The following is an 18,335-nucleotide window of genomic DNA, read 5'->3' on the forward strand; positions in this document are numbered from 1 at the left end:
TCTTGTCATCCAGCAACTTCCCCAGTTCAGCAACGATTATGAAAAATTGCGCTCCTCGTGTGATAAAGGCAGGCTGGACTTCTGTTTCTCCTTTCCCAGGATTGATGTAATTCCTCCGCATACCTGTAGAGGATATAGTTCCCTTAGCAGACAGAAGCAGTAAGTGCTTATCTGCTGTGGATCAGCTACCAGAGGAGGGCACAGATTTAAAACTTTGTTAAGCTTGGTCTCACTCAATGATACTTTTTAGGTCAGGAAAAAAATCCCGTCCAACCAACAAGGGAATGATAGGAAAACTTGTATGATTCCTATTTAAAAAAAACAACACATTTTTTTAAGCACACAGGTGATTGATTAAAAATATGCTGGATTTTAGAGCTTTAGTCTTTGAACATGGGTAGATCTTGCTGCTCTGAAGAAATGATACCGACCCGAGGCGATATAAGCATGTATAGCAAGACTATAAGTTTCAGAAGAAATCAACAGGACTAGTACATGATTTTTATCAGCTCCTGACCAGTTTCCTAAAATTAACAGAATGACAAATTTCGTCAAACTTGGTTAATTTGCTTTAACATGAGTTATAATAAAATATGATCCACTTCAGCTTGGAGCAATAATCAGGCCTACAAGGATTCGATTTGAGAAGTGTCGATAAACGTATGTTATTCTCTTTCCTCTTTCCTCGCAGCTCTTCCTCATTTCTTCCTCCGGCCCCAGGAATCCCCGCAAGTGGCAAGGCTCGGGCAGGCTGCAGGCAGGGCACCGCTGCGCGATCTCAGCGCACTCGCAAGGGTCAAAATCCCACGATTTTGGTCATTTTGAGCCACTAAATTATAATCGGGGAAGGAGACTTAGAGCAGTGAACCTGAACACAAGTTATAAGTAGTAAAAACTGTAAACTTAAGATAAAAGGCAGCTTGAACTGTAAATGTGGTTAAGCCGTTAGCCTTCCTATGCTCTTAAGCATTTTGTCAACGCCATCTTACGACGGCCTCTGGTACTGCGAGTGCAACACCTTTTTTTTCAGGGAAAAACCCAAACGCATGGGGAAAGCCAATCTGAATTTACCGCCCTGTGCTCAGGGACCAGATGCTGAGGGGCTGCAGAAGCGTGCAGTAAGGACCGCTGTCCTGTCCCGCGTGTTGGAGAGGTTCTAGGTGGAGGATCGTCCTACAACCATTTGTGATGGTTACGAAAGGTCTAGCACGGGTGAAGCTGTGTCTCTGTTGGGACCAGGTGTCCTCAAACAGGAGGAAATAAAACACACAAGCGGGATTCTTGCCTGAGTTGCTTTTGCTTCAAATTTTCCCAGGAAAATTTTGGTGGTGTCGGCATGTGTTACGATACAATGCAATTATAGTATATTTTCAATTAAAATATCAAATGATCAGCAGAGGAGGAACTAACATGTTTGGATGGCAAAAGCAGTGCAGCTCTGGCCAAAATTTTCTTCAGTGGACAACCTTGACTCTGCTGGTCTGTTCTCTTGTTCCACAGGAGAAAAATGCAGCCGAAAAAGCCCTTTTTTCCCTGCAGTGACAAGCGTGTATCTAAAAAGTCAGAAGTGGGGGACTTTGTGCCTGTGCAGTAGTAATGTATTACATTTCTGTAAGAGAGATTATAGGTGTAGGTGCAACAGGCAGTCCTTGCGTGGGGTCTGATTGCTGAGATTACATATGTGTGCACTTGGCAAGGAGAGATGGATATGGATATGTATATGGGTTAATTTACAGCCAGATTAAAGCTTATAAATATATTTTAAAGACATGATGCTCATAACGTGCTAGGCTTATCTGATGGCCAAAGGCAAAGGTGTTTTCAGTGTCACTGGGCAAGTGGGAACATGCTGGCAGGAGATGGGAAAGGCAGGGCAGCCTTCATGGGGTGCAACGCTGATACTGGGGGGGGGATGCTCTGGGTGAATAAACTATTTGTCTGAAATATGTTCTCCTTTACATTTTTGCTTCTATGTAGATTCTCACATAGGGAATTTTTAGCATCTTTTGTGTAAGAGTTGCTCACAATATTATAGGTGTTTAACAATAGCTGGAGAGAGGAGGAGGGAGTTTGGCTAAGACGGGATGTGGAACCGAACCACGACATCGCTAACCACGGCTGTGTCCGATCCTGCCCTCATCTTCTTCATGTGCTGATTAAAGCCAGAACAAGGATCCTCTGCCCCCGATTTTAAGAAATAATGAAGCTGCAGACTGTTACATTTTGGTTGTCCAAAAGCCATGCCTGGCCTGAAAGATTACACACAGCTGAACCAATCCCTCCCAGTTAGTTCCGCTGTCATTCGTGAAAGAAAAAAAACTTCCTTAACTGTTGTCCATACGCAGTAATTAGTGGCAAAATAGGAGGAAAAACGTATTTCCTCGCGAGGCCAGGCCTTGCCGTGGCTTTGCTTGGTGAACAAATGGCTGAATTTGGCCCTGTTTTACGGGTCTCTGTGACAACGCTCAGCAAGATCCCAGCCCAGGGCTTTCACATCCCTGCTCGCAACAACACGTATATATCATTGCTCTTCTTGTTCCCCTCGTTATTGGAGGGAGAAACAATATAATGCTTGTTGCCACGAGTTTAAAATGATTTTAAAGGTTTGCTGTTGCTTTAAGTGCGGTACTAGCGCCGTGTGGCCTAGCGTGGGCACTGCTGCCCTCACTAAAGATGGCGGTGGCGCTGACCCGGAAGAGGCGGCCGGACCGGGCCGCGGGGTGAGGGAGCGGGAGGGCGGGTTTCCCCAGCCCGCCGCGGCCGCCCGGGAAGCGGAGCCGAGCCGAGAGGGGCGCGGGGGTGCCGGCAGCCGCTGCCATCGCAGCCCGCATGGGGCGGGCGCAACCGGACCTCGGCGCGGCCTGAGCGGGGCCGGCGGGCCGCTGGGGCGGGCTCCCTCCCCGGCAGGCGGCCCGCCCTGGGCCGGGGGCGCCCCTGAGAGGGTGGGGAGCTGCGGCGCCATGCAGTGCGCGGACCCCGCGGCGGCCATGAAGGGGCCGGAGGGCGAGGGCAAGACGGAGCAGCCGCCGCCGGGGGGACAGAGCGGCGGCAAGAGCGGCGGCGGCGGCCGCGGCGCCAAGGGCTGGCAGTACAGGTGGGCGCGGCGGGCCGGGGGCGGCGGGCTGAGGTGAGGGGCTGCGGGCCTTGGAGCCGCCGGTGCTGCCGCGCCGGGCGCGGGGCTGCCCACGCCCTGTCTGCTTGGAGCGTGGGCGGTCGGTGCGGCTGCCCCAGCTTTAGGCGCTCTCGGCAGGCACAGCCGCCGCAGGGTACCGGGGGTGCACGACACACGGACACTTCCTCCGGCGCCGGGCTGAACCCGGCCGCCCGCTCCCCGCTTTTAGCGCCCATTCGGGGCACACGGGCCGGCTGCTGGGCCCAGCTTTCGTGTGCCTGTGTAGTAGCACGAAGCCCCGCGCTCGGGCTGCGCCTTTGGTCCTTCCTCTTGGCTCCGATTTTAACCTCGCAGAACGCGGAGACCGGTTTGAAGTTGCTGAAGGTGCTCCGTCGCTGGGGAAGCGTTCTCCGTCCCTTTCCCAAGAGTTGAACTCTGAGCCGATCTTTAGCTTGGTCTGTCGTCTTTAAGAACTTAATGGCAGTCTCTTTTTTTTTTTTTTCATTGATGCTTTGTCGCTGATAGCGAAACTCGGAGTATGCACGGAGTGTCTGTCTTATCTGATTTATTTTAAGAACGGCTGTGCTTAGCATAAATCGGGGTGATTACTTGGGTACAGCAACTACAGCAGAAGAGAGTGGAGAAAGCAGAGGCTGAGCACACAGCATTAGTTTGAAATGGATCCAAACTAAAATGCTTCCTTTGAATGACCTGTCTGTGCATTCGAGGGATTTGGAGGGGTGTTTCATGTACTACTTTTTTCTGATGTGCTTTCTGGTTGGAAGAGTTTCCCACTCACACACTGATAGCGGGCCCTCTAAGGCATCGCTTGAGAGATTTCCGAATCTCTGCTTTTAGAGGTCTCATCCTTGACTGGAGTTCTGCCATGTTGCTGTTGAAAGTACTGCTGTTACATGAAGTTTGCACACTTCAAGTGGAGACTCTCCAAAGCAGTCATCTGCCAGCCCAGATGGACTGGCTTTCAGTTTCCTGTGTGCGGAGACAGCAAAACCGGAGCGTGGTACATCTGTGTGCGCTGCGCGGGACGGAGGGCCATCAGATGATTTACAGAAATGAGCACCCAGGCTGTGTGGGCACTGAGTGCCTCATGATTTTAATAGGGCATGAAACAGCCCAGTCATCACTGAGAATCTGGGTCACGAGTAATTTACTTTTCTGGTGACTAGTGCCAGAAAAAAAAGTGGTGATTTCAGGGCCAATATTTCAAGCTGTTAAATAGGAAATGTTTACTGTCTGATTCAGTTACTGGTTGTCTTATCTGCTGTTTCTAGTCACTTCTAAACTTTTTAAAAAAACCCTGTGTTTGGTATAACTATGGATTTTCTAATGAAAATAGCCATTACTATGACCACACACTTACTGTCCATGTGTTTCACATGTGAAACACAGAAGTTAGTTTATGCAGTCAAAATGGAATTACTCTTACGTTTTTATGTGGAATCAGAGGCAGTGGAAGGGCTGAGATACCCGATTTGTCCGAACCCCTTTTTGCTATAGTATGTTTGAGATGATGGTCACAGGTCAGCGCTATGCAGTGAAATCCCACTTTTTAAAATTATCCATCCAAGTGTTTTGGTTGTTCTTTCAGTGCAGTGGCTTATAAGGAAGAAGTTGAACTGATTCTCTGAGTGATAGCCAGTTTGGTGCTTTGACAGCTGGGAACTATGTTATTCCTTGCAGCTATCAATATCTGGTTAAATTTGCTCTAATACTCTAATGCAAATTATTCTCTTTCTTTCTTTGTTCTTCCTAGGTTATTGGCACAAGTTTAATGTACTAATTGTATTGTTGTGGACGCTTGAGGTACCTGACTGTTAATCTCTGCTCTGTTGTGAATCAATTATTTACTCCTATGTTTGTATCTATATCTAATTATCCACAAAATATGACCTTTCTCTCCTGCCTCCCTAGGAAATTCTCCTGGATGTGATGCGGTATCTTAGGTTTCACTTTGTATATTACTTCTATTCTAAAATGTATTTGACAAAAGAAAGACCCCTCTAATAATAACTCAGTGTCTAAAATATGGGGTTTAGAAACAGATTTGCTGGGAGCTTCTGGTGGAAGTTTGATCTTTAACTTTTATAGCGCAGAGCGTGAGCAGTGTGTGGTCACGCAGCTTGGCAGAAGTAGGGTCCTGAAGTACTCGCTCAGCATAGACTGCATTTGGTGCGGCAGTACAGCTCTGCATTTGGTGAAGCATCTTGTCAAAACAGCTGTAGCGTAGTCGTCAGACAAATGAGACAACAAGTACTTGATACCTTAATGCTCCAAATGGGGAATTATGACTATAGGGAAAAAAAAAAAAATTCTCCAGCACTGCTGGAACCTGAAATAATAAAAACTGAATCTCTCAAAGAGGTGGGAAGTCACACATCCTTGGGGTAAGGTGCATATGTAGAAAACAAAAAAAGCAGAAAGTCTGATTTTGTAGGGGAATAATAGGGAAATTTATAAATAGCTCTGATTTTGAGTTAGACCAAACATTTATCATAGTGGAGAAGAAGAGACAGCCAGAGGCTGCCAGACACTTCAGATGATGTGGAGATACAGCTGAACTTCTTCGCAGACTTTCTGCTTGTAGCCTGTGTATGATGAGTTCAGGAAGCCAGTACAGCAATGCCTCCTTTGAAATTTGTAAGGACTCAGTTTCTTCAGAGGACAGGAAGGTACTTTTTTTTTTTTTTTAATGTAATAGAAGTTAAGAGTTCTTGAGAAACTGCTCTTCTAGACATCTGACAGGAAATGATCTTGCTTACTTATGAATATATGATCAGAGTCAGAGGGTGTCTGAGAGCAACCAACCCTCAGCTGCATTTTCCTGACAGGTCAGGATTAGTGTGAATGTTAACTTGCAATAAAGTAGATAAAGAGAGCCTGAGAGGCTGTGCTGCACTCTAAACTCTTTGTCCCTATTTTCCTTTAGAAAAACAGTTAATCATGAGAGGAGACTTCTGAATAGCTTGAAATTATTAAAAGATTACTTTATCAAGTAATTTAAGATTATAACATTTTCTAAACAGCTGCTTTATTTTCAGCAGTGATCAAGCTAGGAAGTAAGTGTAGCATTGCCTGTATAAAGAATTACTTGCATTCAGCAATTCTGCTTTTACCCTTGACCATCTTCATTTGTTTTTTGCCTTACTCTAGCTAAATGAACAGAGTAGTTTCAAAGCAGTGAAAGAAAGCAGACAGCTTTGGCAGGCATTTCTGTGACATGTGAATCATAGTCATTCAAATAACGTAAAAATTTCACAACCAGAAAACAGAATCTGTGTCTATGAGCTAAATAGAGAGCTGGTCAGAATATGTGCCAGAGAAGTATAACAAGTCATTTCAGCCTGGCTTGAGGGGCTTTTCGGATAATTTTGAGAGAAATGACTTGCAATAACTGGTTCTCATTTATCTAGAAAATTAAAAGTTCAAAGCGATGTGGTTGACTAGAGAAACAAGATTGCCTTTCCCAGTTGGAGACATGCTAATGTGCCATGCTCTGACATTTTTCTTAGTGGTTCTGCTCTCAAATACATAAATCAATTCAACTGCTATTAAAAGGATTCCCAGCATTTCTTCCCTTTCTATTGCCAGTAGAAATACATGTAAAATGTTCATGAATTTCCCGAATGATTACTGATTTGTAAGCTTACAAGTTATATTTCAAAACCTATTTCCTTTTCAGTTCTGCCTGTGTTTTTGTAGATAACTGCCTTTGTTCCTTATTTCTGAAATGGTTTTAGCATCTGCTTACTATGGATTTAGCCATATATATTTACAAAATGCTACAGATTACATATCTTTTGTTCCTTTTTTTTTTAAGGAAGCAAGTTAACTTTAGTTGGCTGTTCCTGAAAGTTTAATCAAGTGCTGCAGGGCTAGTCACAGTTTTGAATAGTATAGAAAAACATTTGAATGAAAGTAGCTTCTAAGAAAAGGAGTCGGCTTGCTAGACTAATATTACTTTTTCAAAAATTTTTTTTTTTTTGCTAGGGGGGACAATGGCAGGTAAGAGGGTTCCTCATGCTGGATGGCTTCTGCATGTCGTTAGATTATCAACTTAAGGCAGATTCTTTTGTGGAATTACTCCATGTGGCTTTGGGCTGGAGTAAGAGAGGCTGAGAATAAGCCAACAGAAATGCAAACAAACAGCATAGAGGGTTTTGGCAAAAAGAGTGGCAATTGGTGTCAAATGCAAAAGGATAACAAATTTAAAGCAAGTGAAATGGTTGCCAATCTTCTGTTAAGGGCTTTGTTTCTTTTGCAGTTGACACTCTGTAAGCACTCATCATAAATAAATGCAAAAAAAAAAAAAAGTAGACAATTACTGACCTTAATTCAGTCATCTGTGTCTCAGCAGGTCAGCATGTGATAACGTAACAGAAGAACTGGTAGCTGAAACACATTAATATATTTTAATCCTGCATTTTGAGATGATCATAAACTTCATAAAGTGATCCCAAAGGAAATGTTTATTTCTACATTTGATCCCAGTTAACTTGGAGGGTGACTGACAATCCTTTGCACTTCAAACATGTGGAAGAAAAGCACGTGAGACTGAGCTAAACTGTAGAAGTGTTTATGACTTTTATTCATCCTATCTTGCAAAAAGGATCCAATTAGTAGTAATAAAGGGAAGTGTCTTGAAACTGATACAATCTTCTTGAGTGGATGTTGATAAGCATCCTTTTTATTGAGGGTGGCGTTGATGTCAGTCTTGGCTACAAGAAAATGTATAGAGTTTTTCTAGTTTCTATGCATTTCTAGTCATGTTCCAAGAATGTTTGGTCTTGGGAGGATAAATTTCATCTGTTTGGCCTTTAAAGCTGAAACCAGCTTGGCAGAAACAGATACAGGAGGTAATGGCAGCACGGTGTTTGACAACACTTCATGTTGCAAACCTTTCCCTTGCTGGTCCTCCGTTCTTGTCGCTGAACTTAACATTTCTCATCATAGTATTAATGTAAGCATACAGTTCTTGCTTAGGCTGTCAAGGTGTGTGTTAGCTGACCTAATTAACTCTGGGCTCCTGAGAGCTGGCCAGAATTTAAACTAAAGTCCCTGTCACTTAATGAGTAGAAGAAAAGAAACCTCCCAAACCTTCATGTAACTGTTAGTGTCATCCTAGGACAGTTCTCTCTAATGCTGGTACCTCTGATACTTTGTGTTACCCATCTCCCTTGTTCTGGGTTTTCTTTCTGCTCTGCCTAAAACAAAATTCTTTGGGATCCTACGTGGAATTCTCATATATTCGCTGTAACCGATGACTGTAAACCCATTCCTCGTTGTGTGCAACCACAGAGGGAGAGAGAGGCTGTAATTCTGTGGTGTTACCTGGGAGGTCTGCCGAGGGCTGCGCCTGCTTGGACTTTCCCCTGCTCTTACAGCCCACCCTGCTTCCTCAGTTTCCTGCTGTTGTAAGAACCTGCCGTCATTGTGACATAGAGGCGCCGACCACCAATGGGGTTGGGGGTTCCTGCTGCTTCTGCTGGCAGCTTTTGGGTTGGCTGGCAGCTCTGATGTCAAGCTTGTGTCAAAGTGAGCCCTGATCTTCCTTGATGTTTCTGGTGATTGGTGGAGATGCATCACCACTGCGTGGCCTTCAGAAAGCCCTGAGCTGCTCGCTTTGTGACTTGTGTCTGGCCTTTTGAAGTGTCATGAGCTGGGTGCTGAAAAAGAGTTTCTCAAGTGGTTGCTGTGAAATTCAGAATTTATTTTTGCAATTTTGTGTGTTGTATTTATTCCTTTCCATTACTAAAAGTCAGATTAGGATGCCTGTCACACTTGTTTGATACGCTGGAGGGAAATGGCTGAAAAACCTAGTGCCTGAATTTATTATCCTCATTTGAGTCTTTGTTTAAAGAGTATACTATATTCATAACACCAATTTAGAAATGTTGCACTTAACATAATTTGCTCGTTAGAATAGACAAGAAACCCATTTTTAAAATGGTCGGCTGATTATAACCACCTCAGGATCCATTCTGTGTTATTAAAATGTTAAGGTCATCTTTCATCAAGCTAATTTTACCACTTGCTGATGCCCCAAGCACTTCTCAAAAGGCAGGTGAGCCATTCATGTTCACACATGTATTGACGCCCTGAAAGAATGGGGTTGGAGCAGATGGAAGCTCAGATGTGTTGTAAGTTGGGAGAAGTACATCAGTGTGTCAGGGGTAATCAGTGGATAAAGTTGGGGAAACAGGTTTGGGTGATTTAAACAGGAACTTCATGATGGTCGATGTTCTAGTAGGGAACCTGAATACAATTCCTGAACCAGGTCAGCAAGGTCTGGGTTCCCCTCTCCAGCCCTGTCTCTCGCTCTCCCTTCCCAGAGCATCCCCGTGTTGAATGGGCAGGCTGTAAAACTTGCTGGGGCAGGGGCAAGAAATTGGGAGTTGGTTCTGGCATAGCAAGATACTCATGTTAATACTCAGATATTCATTTAGAGTTCAAATTAAGCTAAACTGAAGAAGCACAGACTTTTCAATAGCTTCTAAATATCAAATAATTTGTGCTTTCCATGGAATAGATTTCTGCAGGAGTTAATGGCCATTACAAATGTCTATCCTTCTCTCAGTGCAAAGGGTATTTTTCAACTTCACCTTTTTTAATGTAATTATGTAGCAGCAAGTTAATTAAAATTGCTTACAACATTAACAGCCCCCTCTGCCACACACCTTCTCTCCCCAGAGAAGAGATGAAAAACAAACTGCATGTGGCTGACCTAATCACATTGCTTAATGCAGAAGCAGAAAGTGCCAGCTGCTGTTAGGTTATCCTAGGTAGCTTCTTGTACTGTACTTATCGTACCATGAAAATTAAGGCATGTGTGCAAGGACCCCTGTCTGCTTAAGGATGTTGCCTTGACATGCACTCTGATCACCTGCCAGTGCTGATGAATTCTTCTTGTAGCGGATCGCTCGCTGCCTGCTGGTAGTTGTGCTGGATAACTTTCTTTTTAGGCTGCTTGCAAAGCTTGTACCATTTCAGATTTTCTGTACTGTGTCTAATACTGAAATGGGAGGGGAGGGCAGGCTGAAGTGCTGTTAGTTCATGTGTATTACTCAATCTTATATTTGACAATCTGTGATGTCTCTGCTCTGGAGCAGCAATGTCAGCATCGGGGAGGGGAACGGCACTTTGCCATGGGTGTGCATTTTTTCGCTTTTTTCCTTCCAGCTGTAAATTCTTGAGTTTGAGGTTGGAAATCTTTAAAATCCGAATTAGTAGATAGTTTCCTGAAGAGCCCAGTTTGCATTGGGAAGTTGGTTTCATTTGTTGCAGTGGAGGTGCAACAGAAAGCATGAGGTCTGCTGGGCAGAACTGCAGGATGCTATATTAAGCAGCTGGTTTCTGACTGAGGCTCTGGCTTCCTCTGTGGTAACAGTCAGATTGTTTAAACTGGCTTTCCTCTGTAATCACTAACTATGTGTTCCTTTTTTTTTCTCTCCTCCTCGGAGACCTAGTTTGGAACAGTTGGCTTTGATTTTTGCAAAACCTTCACAGGGTCACAGCTGCAGCCGAAATCAGCAGCAGCTGTGATTTAAAGTATGAATAAAATAAAATAAAATTTGGGCCACAACTATCTCAAAGTTAGAGAGGCTGAAAATTCTTTGTACCTCAGCTCCCTGTCTGTAAAATGCGATGATAATTTCCTTATATCGTTCTGTACGTGACACCTTTGTAAATATTGATGATAAGCACAAGAGAAGAAAGCCATAAGGAAACTTTTTATTAGAGTGTAAGTACCAAATGAATAATACATGATGCTCATTGCATGATGAAAAGAAGTGGTTTTGAGTAATTCCTTGTCTAGGAATCATTGTCCACTTAAAGCACCAAAAAAGAAAGCAGTCCCTCTCTTTTTATGTATTGTCATAATCATAGGTGGTTAACACGGGTGCTTTCTTAATTACTGTTTAAACCTTCTGAGTACTTTATGCCTCAATTTTAATGTAGGAATATTATTGTTTAATTTCTGTATATCCAAGAATTATAGAATTATTTGGGTTGGGAGGGACTTTTGGGGAGAGTATGTGTTTAGGTACAACATACGTAGCTTGCACTGATCCATGAATTAGTCCATCCCAGGCACAAGGCTCTGCATTGCTTGTGTCAAAGTTCAGGAGGTCTTCTGTTCCTCTGAATAACTGGGATCCCACAGAAAGGGAGCACATCCTCCCGCGTCCTGCCTAGGTTTGGTCTCAGCTGAGAGGTTGCAGAGAGTGCGTGCGCGTCCATCAGCCAGCTCAGAGGCATTTAACGGTATCGACCGCTGAAGTGCACCACCGTAACTCTCTGCCGGTTCGACTTCAAACCATTGGCCATTACTTCTTGACTCTGGTGGTCCACACAAGTTTTTTGCTGTGTTGTTGCACTCCAGGCTTATGGTCTTTCTGAATATTTAGATAACATAGTCAATTAAGTGTGTTCTTGCTTGCTTCGAAGACAGTAATTGTTTTCCTTTAGTTAATCTGAAATGTCTCGAAAATGGTTCAAAAATAATTTTAAAAAGGCAAGAGGCTTATCTGGAGTAGCTGATCAATGTATTTATCTTCCATTTAATAGCCAGTGTTTTATTGCTGCAAAGTCCAGGATGGCAATGTGTAATTGTCAATATAATTTTTTTAAGGTCATAATCACAAATAAATCTTAAAACTGGAAGGGCGTATCTTTAGATATCTGATAGGATAAGAGCTACTAGACTAGAAGCAGACCAAAAGGCCTTGGGGTGGGATGTGTAGCAAGCTAAACCATATTGGACTGTGCTTAGAGTAACTGAGTGGTGCAGAAGTGTGCTCCACTGCTTTCTGTGAATAGTGCTTACCAGGGCCCACTGCTTTTTGCGGTGTTGTAGGTAGCAGATAGTCCAAAACTGCAAAGCAGCTCATCCATCAATGTGTTTGCCTCGCTTATGTTATGCCAGTACTGTTCGCTGAGCAGAGTGGCTTTAATTTGCCTGCTTAAGCTTACTGAAACAAAACTTCAAGGGAAAGTATTGTTACAAAACCCCCAAAATATGTGAAACTGCATTATGGTGTGCTAATGTAAACAGGTAACATCAATGGCAGCAAAGCTGCAGGCAACAATCATTCTCCAGATGTATCAAGTGGAGAGTTCAGACCTTTTGAGGTGTCTGGTTTTTTGTATGCTCCAGCTCTAAAATGTTGTTGGCTAAATCTACGGTTATTTTTCCATTGAGCAGTAGTTATCATTGCAGAAAAATCTGCAGGGTTGGCTACTGACTCTTGGGTCCAGCTTCAGTTATGTTATGCTGACACAAATCCCCAAATAAATTGTACGTGAGTGGAGTTCTTGCTGACTTGAGGTGTTCAGGTACGTGCAAGAGAAATTGCTTAGCTGAAACTCGCTGCAGTTTTTTTCCAGGCAGATGTATTTTGAGAGCTAAAGAGCTCTTTAAATTATAAAGTAGGTAAATAATCAGCTTTACAGTGGTCCAGTGAGAGCAGTGTTTTGCTACTTATTAATTAAATATTATCTCTTTCCTTTTTTTGCTGTTGCAACCCTGCAAAAGTGTTACGGTACAGTTTCATTTGTGTATAATTGACCTGTGGCATTAATGCACAAAAGAGGAGAATCAAATACGAGTTTAATTAGGATGGTTTTAAAAAAAAAAAAACCACAAAACCTGTAAGCTTGATTTATCACCCCCCTTGAGATTAATAGAAACTTTAGGTGCGAACGCAACTGCCGTGTTGATAGCTGGGGCGGCGGGGCAGTGGGAGAGCCCCTCACCCCTGGGATATTCGGAAGCCTGGGCTGCATCATGCCGGGCTCACGGAGAGCTGCCAGCTCATTTCAGCTCTGCTGCACCTTTCCTTCGTGGCAAGCCTGCACTTCTCTTCCAGCACATGTCTGTGCTCTCAAGGCTTTACAGGAGTTCATATTAAGAGAAGTTTTTATGTCTAATGAGGATGTGTGTGTTGCTAGCATGCTTGTAATGGTATTCTGAAGCATCCCCAAGATCTACTGTCAATGTTCTTGTCATATTGGACCTTTTTTCCTTGCACTTGTTGGTTTCTAAACTTATAATTGAATAGTCAAACACATGAGCTAGAGGAGGAGCTTTGCTGTCGCTTTACGGCTGACTGTAGGGCACTGCTGGTGAATTGTACAGCAAGGTTAGCTTTTTCTTTCTTCCAAAAGCCGTTTGGAAAAGCAGAGCTAATTTATTGATGTAGATACTCCGTAAGCAACATGGACAGTCTCTTTCACAGGGCTTTTGTGTCTTGCTGTGAGCTCAGTAAGAAAGGAGCCTCTTCCCTTGTCCAGGGCCTGAAGGCACTGTCAGAACAGCAGTGGTGGCAGCTATGGAAGCTGGATCCCCCTTCAGGAGCCCTCCCCAACATCTGCATGGGCCCTGGGCTCCTCATCCTTCCTGCTGGAAGCAAAACCAGCATACTCAGCTACTGCTTGAAGCCAGGTCTTGCGCAAGTCCGTGGGAAGCCTTTGGCCGCTGCGTTTGCTTTTCAAACAGCTGTTGAGTCTTCAGAGACCTGGCTGCTCAAAGTATCCCACGCAGTGCTGTCTGGGTCCCAGCAAAATTTGAAACCCTCAGGAGGGCAGTCCTGGAACTGCTCTCCAGATGGTGTAATTTTGTGCCACTGCTAGTGTTGATTTGTTTGTGTGGGGCTTTTGGGGAGAGCTGCACCATGAGGGGCATGAAAAAAGGGTGGGGAGGCCTTCTGGATCAGTGTTTCTTCTTGGAGAAAATGTTGGCCCAGCAGTTGTCAGGTGTGAACCTGGATGTCTTGGCTGAAGCTCCTGAAAGACGTCATTCTGCGACTGCTGTTCCTGAGCATCTGCCTTCAAGACTTGGGTGCTGCATGTGAACAGGATACAGGGGGAATCTGGCACGGCGACTGCCTTATTCCTCCCCCAGGACAGGCGAGCAGCCTGCAAGGCACTGACAGCTGCTGCAGCTTAAGAGGCATACTAGAAAAGGACAAATAAAACCAGAAAAGGATAAATAAACTAACAGTAATCCTTTGTGAGTGTTTTATTCCTACTGTATTTTAGTAGCACTTGGGTATGTAGAAATCTGGCTTGTGGTAAACATCTTTGAAGTTGGGGAGGGATAGTTTTCTGAAAAGAATATGAATTGACTTGTAATTTTTCAGAGGCTTTAGTCATTTGCTTACAGGGACAGTTTCAGTCTATCTCACAATATTTATAAACTAAAAAAGTGTGATAAATGGGCAGCCATGTCCAGTGGTGTTCAGCCTTTGGAAAAAAAACCAAAACAAAACCAAAAACAAACAGATTTTTGGGGTGGGGTGGTAAATGTGCTGGGCTGGGGTTCAGGTGTTGTACCATACCATGAGATCCTGCATAATTTTTTCCTGTATTGCTATTTGCAAGATATCCTCACTTTAAAGTAGTCCAGCGAAAGTTAAAGTGAAATTTTTTTACATCTTTATGGCTGTGACAGGTCTGTTGCAACACTTGAAACATTTTTTTTTGGTCATTTTTTGGAAGAACGATGTGTGAATTTCTACATAAATACAGACTTCAGTGGTTGTTGACTTATCGTTGCTGAGCTGTTACTGTTCCTTTGACACCCTGAGACTGCTGTGAGCATTTTGAATAGCACAAACAGCAGCTTGAGTAAGAAAAGATACACGTACCCACAGGTACATGTACATGCATGTAGGCAGCAGCGTGAATGCAAAGGTATTCCTGAAGTTGGGAAGGATCCCAGTGCGGCCATGCCTCACTGTCAATGTTGAGATAAGTTGTTCAGTAGTTTGAGTCAAAATCACCTCTGAAATCTGTCTTCTAGAAGTCAAAAACTCTGATATGGGGAATTTTGGAGGCTTCTTAAGTACACAGGTGGCTTTGAAACTGCAGTAAAATCTGTTTTAATAGAAACAATACAGGAAGATCTTACGCATATTTTACTAACTGCAGTTATATGTGAGCAGAGCCAGTGCCTGAACCTCTTGTTCTCAAAATCTACCGTCTTAAAAGCTTTCTGTAGCACTTTGAAGAGCTTTGCAGTAAATTCCATACTAGTAAAATATTACTGGAGTTTTGTGGTTTTGTTTTTTTGTTGTGGGTTTTTTTTTTTTTTTTTACAATCTTAACTGCCTTGCAACACTGCTTTAGCCACAACAAATATTTTAGTTTTTTAGCTATTGCTGTGGAGGTACTAATCTTAAAATCATTGAAGAATGCTCTAGTTATATTTCCATGGCCCTGTTGTTCATAAATAATACTGAGAATGTTTTTATGTATTCATAGGAAAGTACTAGTGCTTACCCAGAAGAAGATTAGGAGGTTAACTGCGGTTCTGTAACGGGTTTGTACAGTTACAGGATCTACCTTTTGTGAATTGTGATTTGCAGACTGGATTTAACTCTTTACGTGTATAAAATTCTTAATTATTTAAAAAAAGCCTTTGTTCAAATGTTGAACCTGGACCATACAGTGTGGGAATTTGTGGAGGGAGGGTGTGATTAGTGCCTGTAAGGTCTATGCTTTTACTCTTTTATTTGCTTATTTGTTTGCCTCTAGGCCCTTGATCTGTCAAGGGTGATGTTTTAAAGATCAGCCAGGTTTTTCATCGCCTTCAGGAAGGCAAATCCTTTACTTGGATGGGTGCTAGAAGTTTTCCCCAGCCTTTGGCAGAGTGAAACCCAAATACAGTCTTTTTGGGTTTTGCAGTTATACGGAAGATGCATGAAGACAATTAAGATTTCCCCCCGAGAGTAGGGGAAAATCAAAAGGGAAGAGGTGGCTCGTATAGCAGGGACCTCTGTTCATGCTCCTTCTCCTTGCACTTTGGCTCCTCTGATGTTCTCTGGTTCTCCCAAGAAGCAAGGCACGGCTCAGTCTCTCATCTCTGGCAGTCGGCACGTTGTATTCCTCCCCTGCTGCACAGGGTGGTCTGTAAAGGGCCCCCCCAGCGCAGCTGCCGGTCGTGTACCTTGGGATCTGCACCAGCCACCGCTGTTGCTTGTTGGGCTGGTCTATGCCGAGGTTTGGCCGTTGGTGCTTAGTACGTTTCTATGATCTTGTACAGATGGATGAGGTCATTCTGCTTGTGAATGGGACATACCTGCTAAACGTACTTCTGAGCTTTACCTTGTACATTGAGTTTTACCTCTTTTTGTGTAAGATGGGGAACCCTGCGTGCAAAGGTAGGGATTCTGAAACACAGGTGGTCACCGTCCTTAACAGTGCATTTGTGTTCGCTTTCATTTGCTGCAGCGCTGTCTTCCCGTGTTGGCAATGGCCACAGCGCTGGAGATGACTGGCTTGCTTGTCCTCAGTCACTTTCTCAAACTTCTCTGGGGGGCTGTTTTCAAAGTTTTTCAGTTAAACCATCAACTTTTGGGACTGCCGAGGTGAGAGGGATTACTGAAGAGGAGGCATTTGTGTAAGTTTGTATCTAGTCCAAGTGAAAATCCGAGTGGTGAGGAACACGTGGATGAAGGAGAAATGTAGTCCAGTGCTTACTGGCTGTGGAAGTACATCACCGAGAGGGCTGCATTCCCTTCCACAGCTGACTTTTTTTTTCTTTTTTTTTTTCCTAAAGAGAGACAAAATCATCTGTCGCATCAGTCACACTCAAAAAGTTGTTGAATAATTTTAATCAAAGACTGTTTAATTTACCCATGTCAGATGAATGGACTTCCAAGGCCATACATATAGTTCTGCTGCATTCATTGTGTTCTGAAGTTACTTTTCTGATTTTTCTTGGGTTCTGTTAAACATACCTGTGAGGGCAGGGAGTTAATGGGAGAGTGCTCTAGCCTGAGTTGCAGGGCTCTGTACGATGTGTAACTGAAAAGTAAGGGTGAAGTTTGCATTCACTAGAACTGAAAAACAATTAGCTGTGACTAGGGACAATTTTCAGATGATTAAAAACCAAGCTCATTCATTTTTACGACTATGTAATCTTATAATTTTCAGCTAAATTAAAACTACAGTGAGCAAGTCTAAACTGTACTTCCCTTGTATGCCAATAACAACAAATGAGAGGCGTCTGCAGAGGATGAGTTTGGTTATGTCTCCTTTAGCACTTTTGTACATTTAAAATATGATAGCCTGAATGCCCTGTGCTCTCCTGGGTTTTATTTTTATCTGTCTTACCACTTAATGAGCTATTAGAAATTAAATTCCTGCATAGTCCTGGTGGCTGCTCTCCATTGCAGGCTATTACTGCAATACTGGTTGTTGCAGTAATGGCTAGAACACATATTTTTGTTTTTAAAGGTACCATTAAAAAAATCAGCAACTTAGTTTTTCTTCAGAAATGTATGATCTTGCATCTCTTCATTGAATAACATTACTGAATGGCAGTGATACAGCATTGATTCGTATGGCAGTGGTTTACTCTGAGGTTATCTTCACTAGTGACATCCTATATAGCTTCCTTTAGGATGAAACTTAGTATAACATGTTATTTTTATTGAATTGTCAGGTATCCAACTAATCTGATTATACTGACACTCTCTATAAATGAAGTGTAGACAGCAGCTTCAGCTATTACTTGAAATTTACCCCAGTATTTGGTCTGACTCTGCAGTCAAAATCCACTAATGACGGCGATCCCTTAGCTCTAATAGTCCCGTTTTTCCCCACCTTTCCACTCCTGCTGATATGGAGGTACTTTGACCTCTTAATGACCAAGACAGGCTGCTGCTCCAATGGACTCTGCATAATTTTCATTTAATCCTCAATGTACTATGAGCTACAGAAATTTTAATTTAAAAACTAAATAAGATGGCTTAAATACAAGTTTCTCTTTTAAAAAGCAAATTGTGTCTGATATTTGGGTCATTGTTTCAGTTCTTCATTGGAATAATAGGAACTTTTTTCCATGCTGGACCTGAATTGTCTTATCAGGAACGTGTTCTTCAGTGTGGGATTGTGCCCTCCTGTAAGAGGCAAGGGCATTGAGGTGGCATTTCTAGAATTATGGGCATGTACAGTATAAAGTAGGTCTTTAAACTGTGGTTTTAAGATGATTAGTTCGTAGCCATAAGACTTGTAAGTCTTATTTAGGACAATTGATTTTCACAAGTAATATATTTTGCCTGTAGTGATATTGCCGTCAATGGGTCCTCGTTTTTGGTGGATGTTGCAAGTTGAGGCTTTGAAAGAGAAATTACCTGATTTTCCTGCCAGGCCAGAGGAGGATGTGTTTCGGCTCCTGTTTTACATTTCAGAATATCTT

At 43.1% G+C, this 18,335-nt stretch overlaps 1 protein-coding gene across 1 annotated transcript in view; it reads left to right on the forward strand.

The window, feature by feature from the left end:
* The first annotated feature begins 2,598 nt into the window (after window positions 1-2,598).
* Window positions 2,599-18,335, forward strand: part of OSBPL11 (oxysterol binding protein like 11) — a 41,016-nt gene continuing 25,279 nt past the window's right edge. Inside the window, exon 1 of the mRNA XM_082001599.1 lies at window positions 2,599-3,094. Coding sequence (XP_081857725.1) covers window positions 2,961-3,094 — 134 coding nt within the window. The 5' untranslated portion in view covers window positions 2,599-2,960. The remainder of the gene's footprint in view (window positions 3,095-18,335) is intronic.

Source organism: Phaethon aethereus, assembly GCF_964289735.1.
Source record: "Phaethon aethereus genome assembly, chromosome: 6".
NCBI classification, from domain to species: domain Eukaryota; kingdom Metazoa; phylum Chordata; class Aves; order Phaethontiformes; family Phaethontidae; genus Phaethon; species Phaethon aethereus.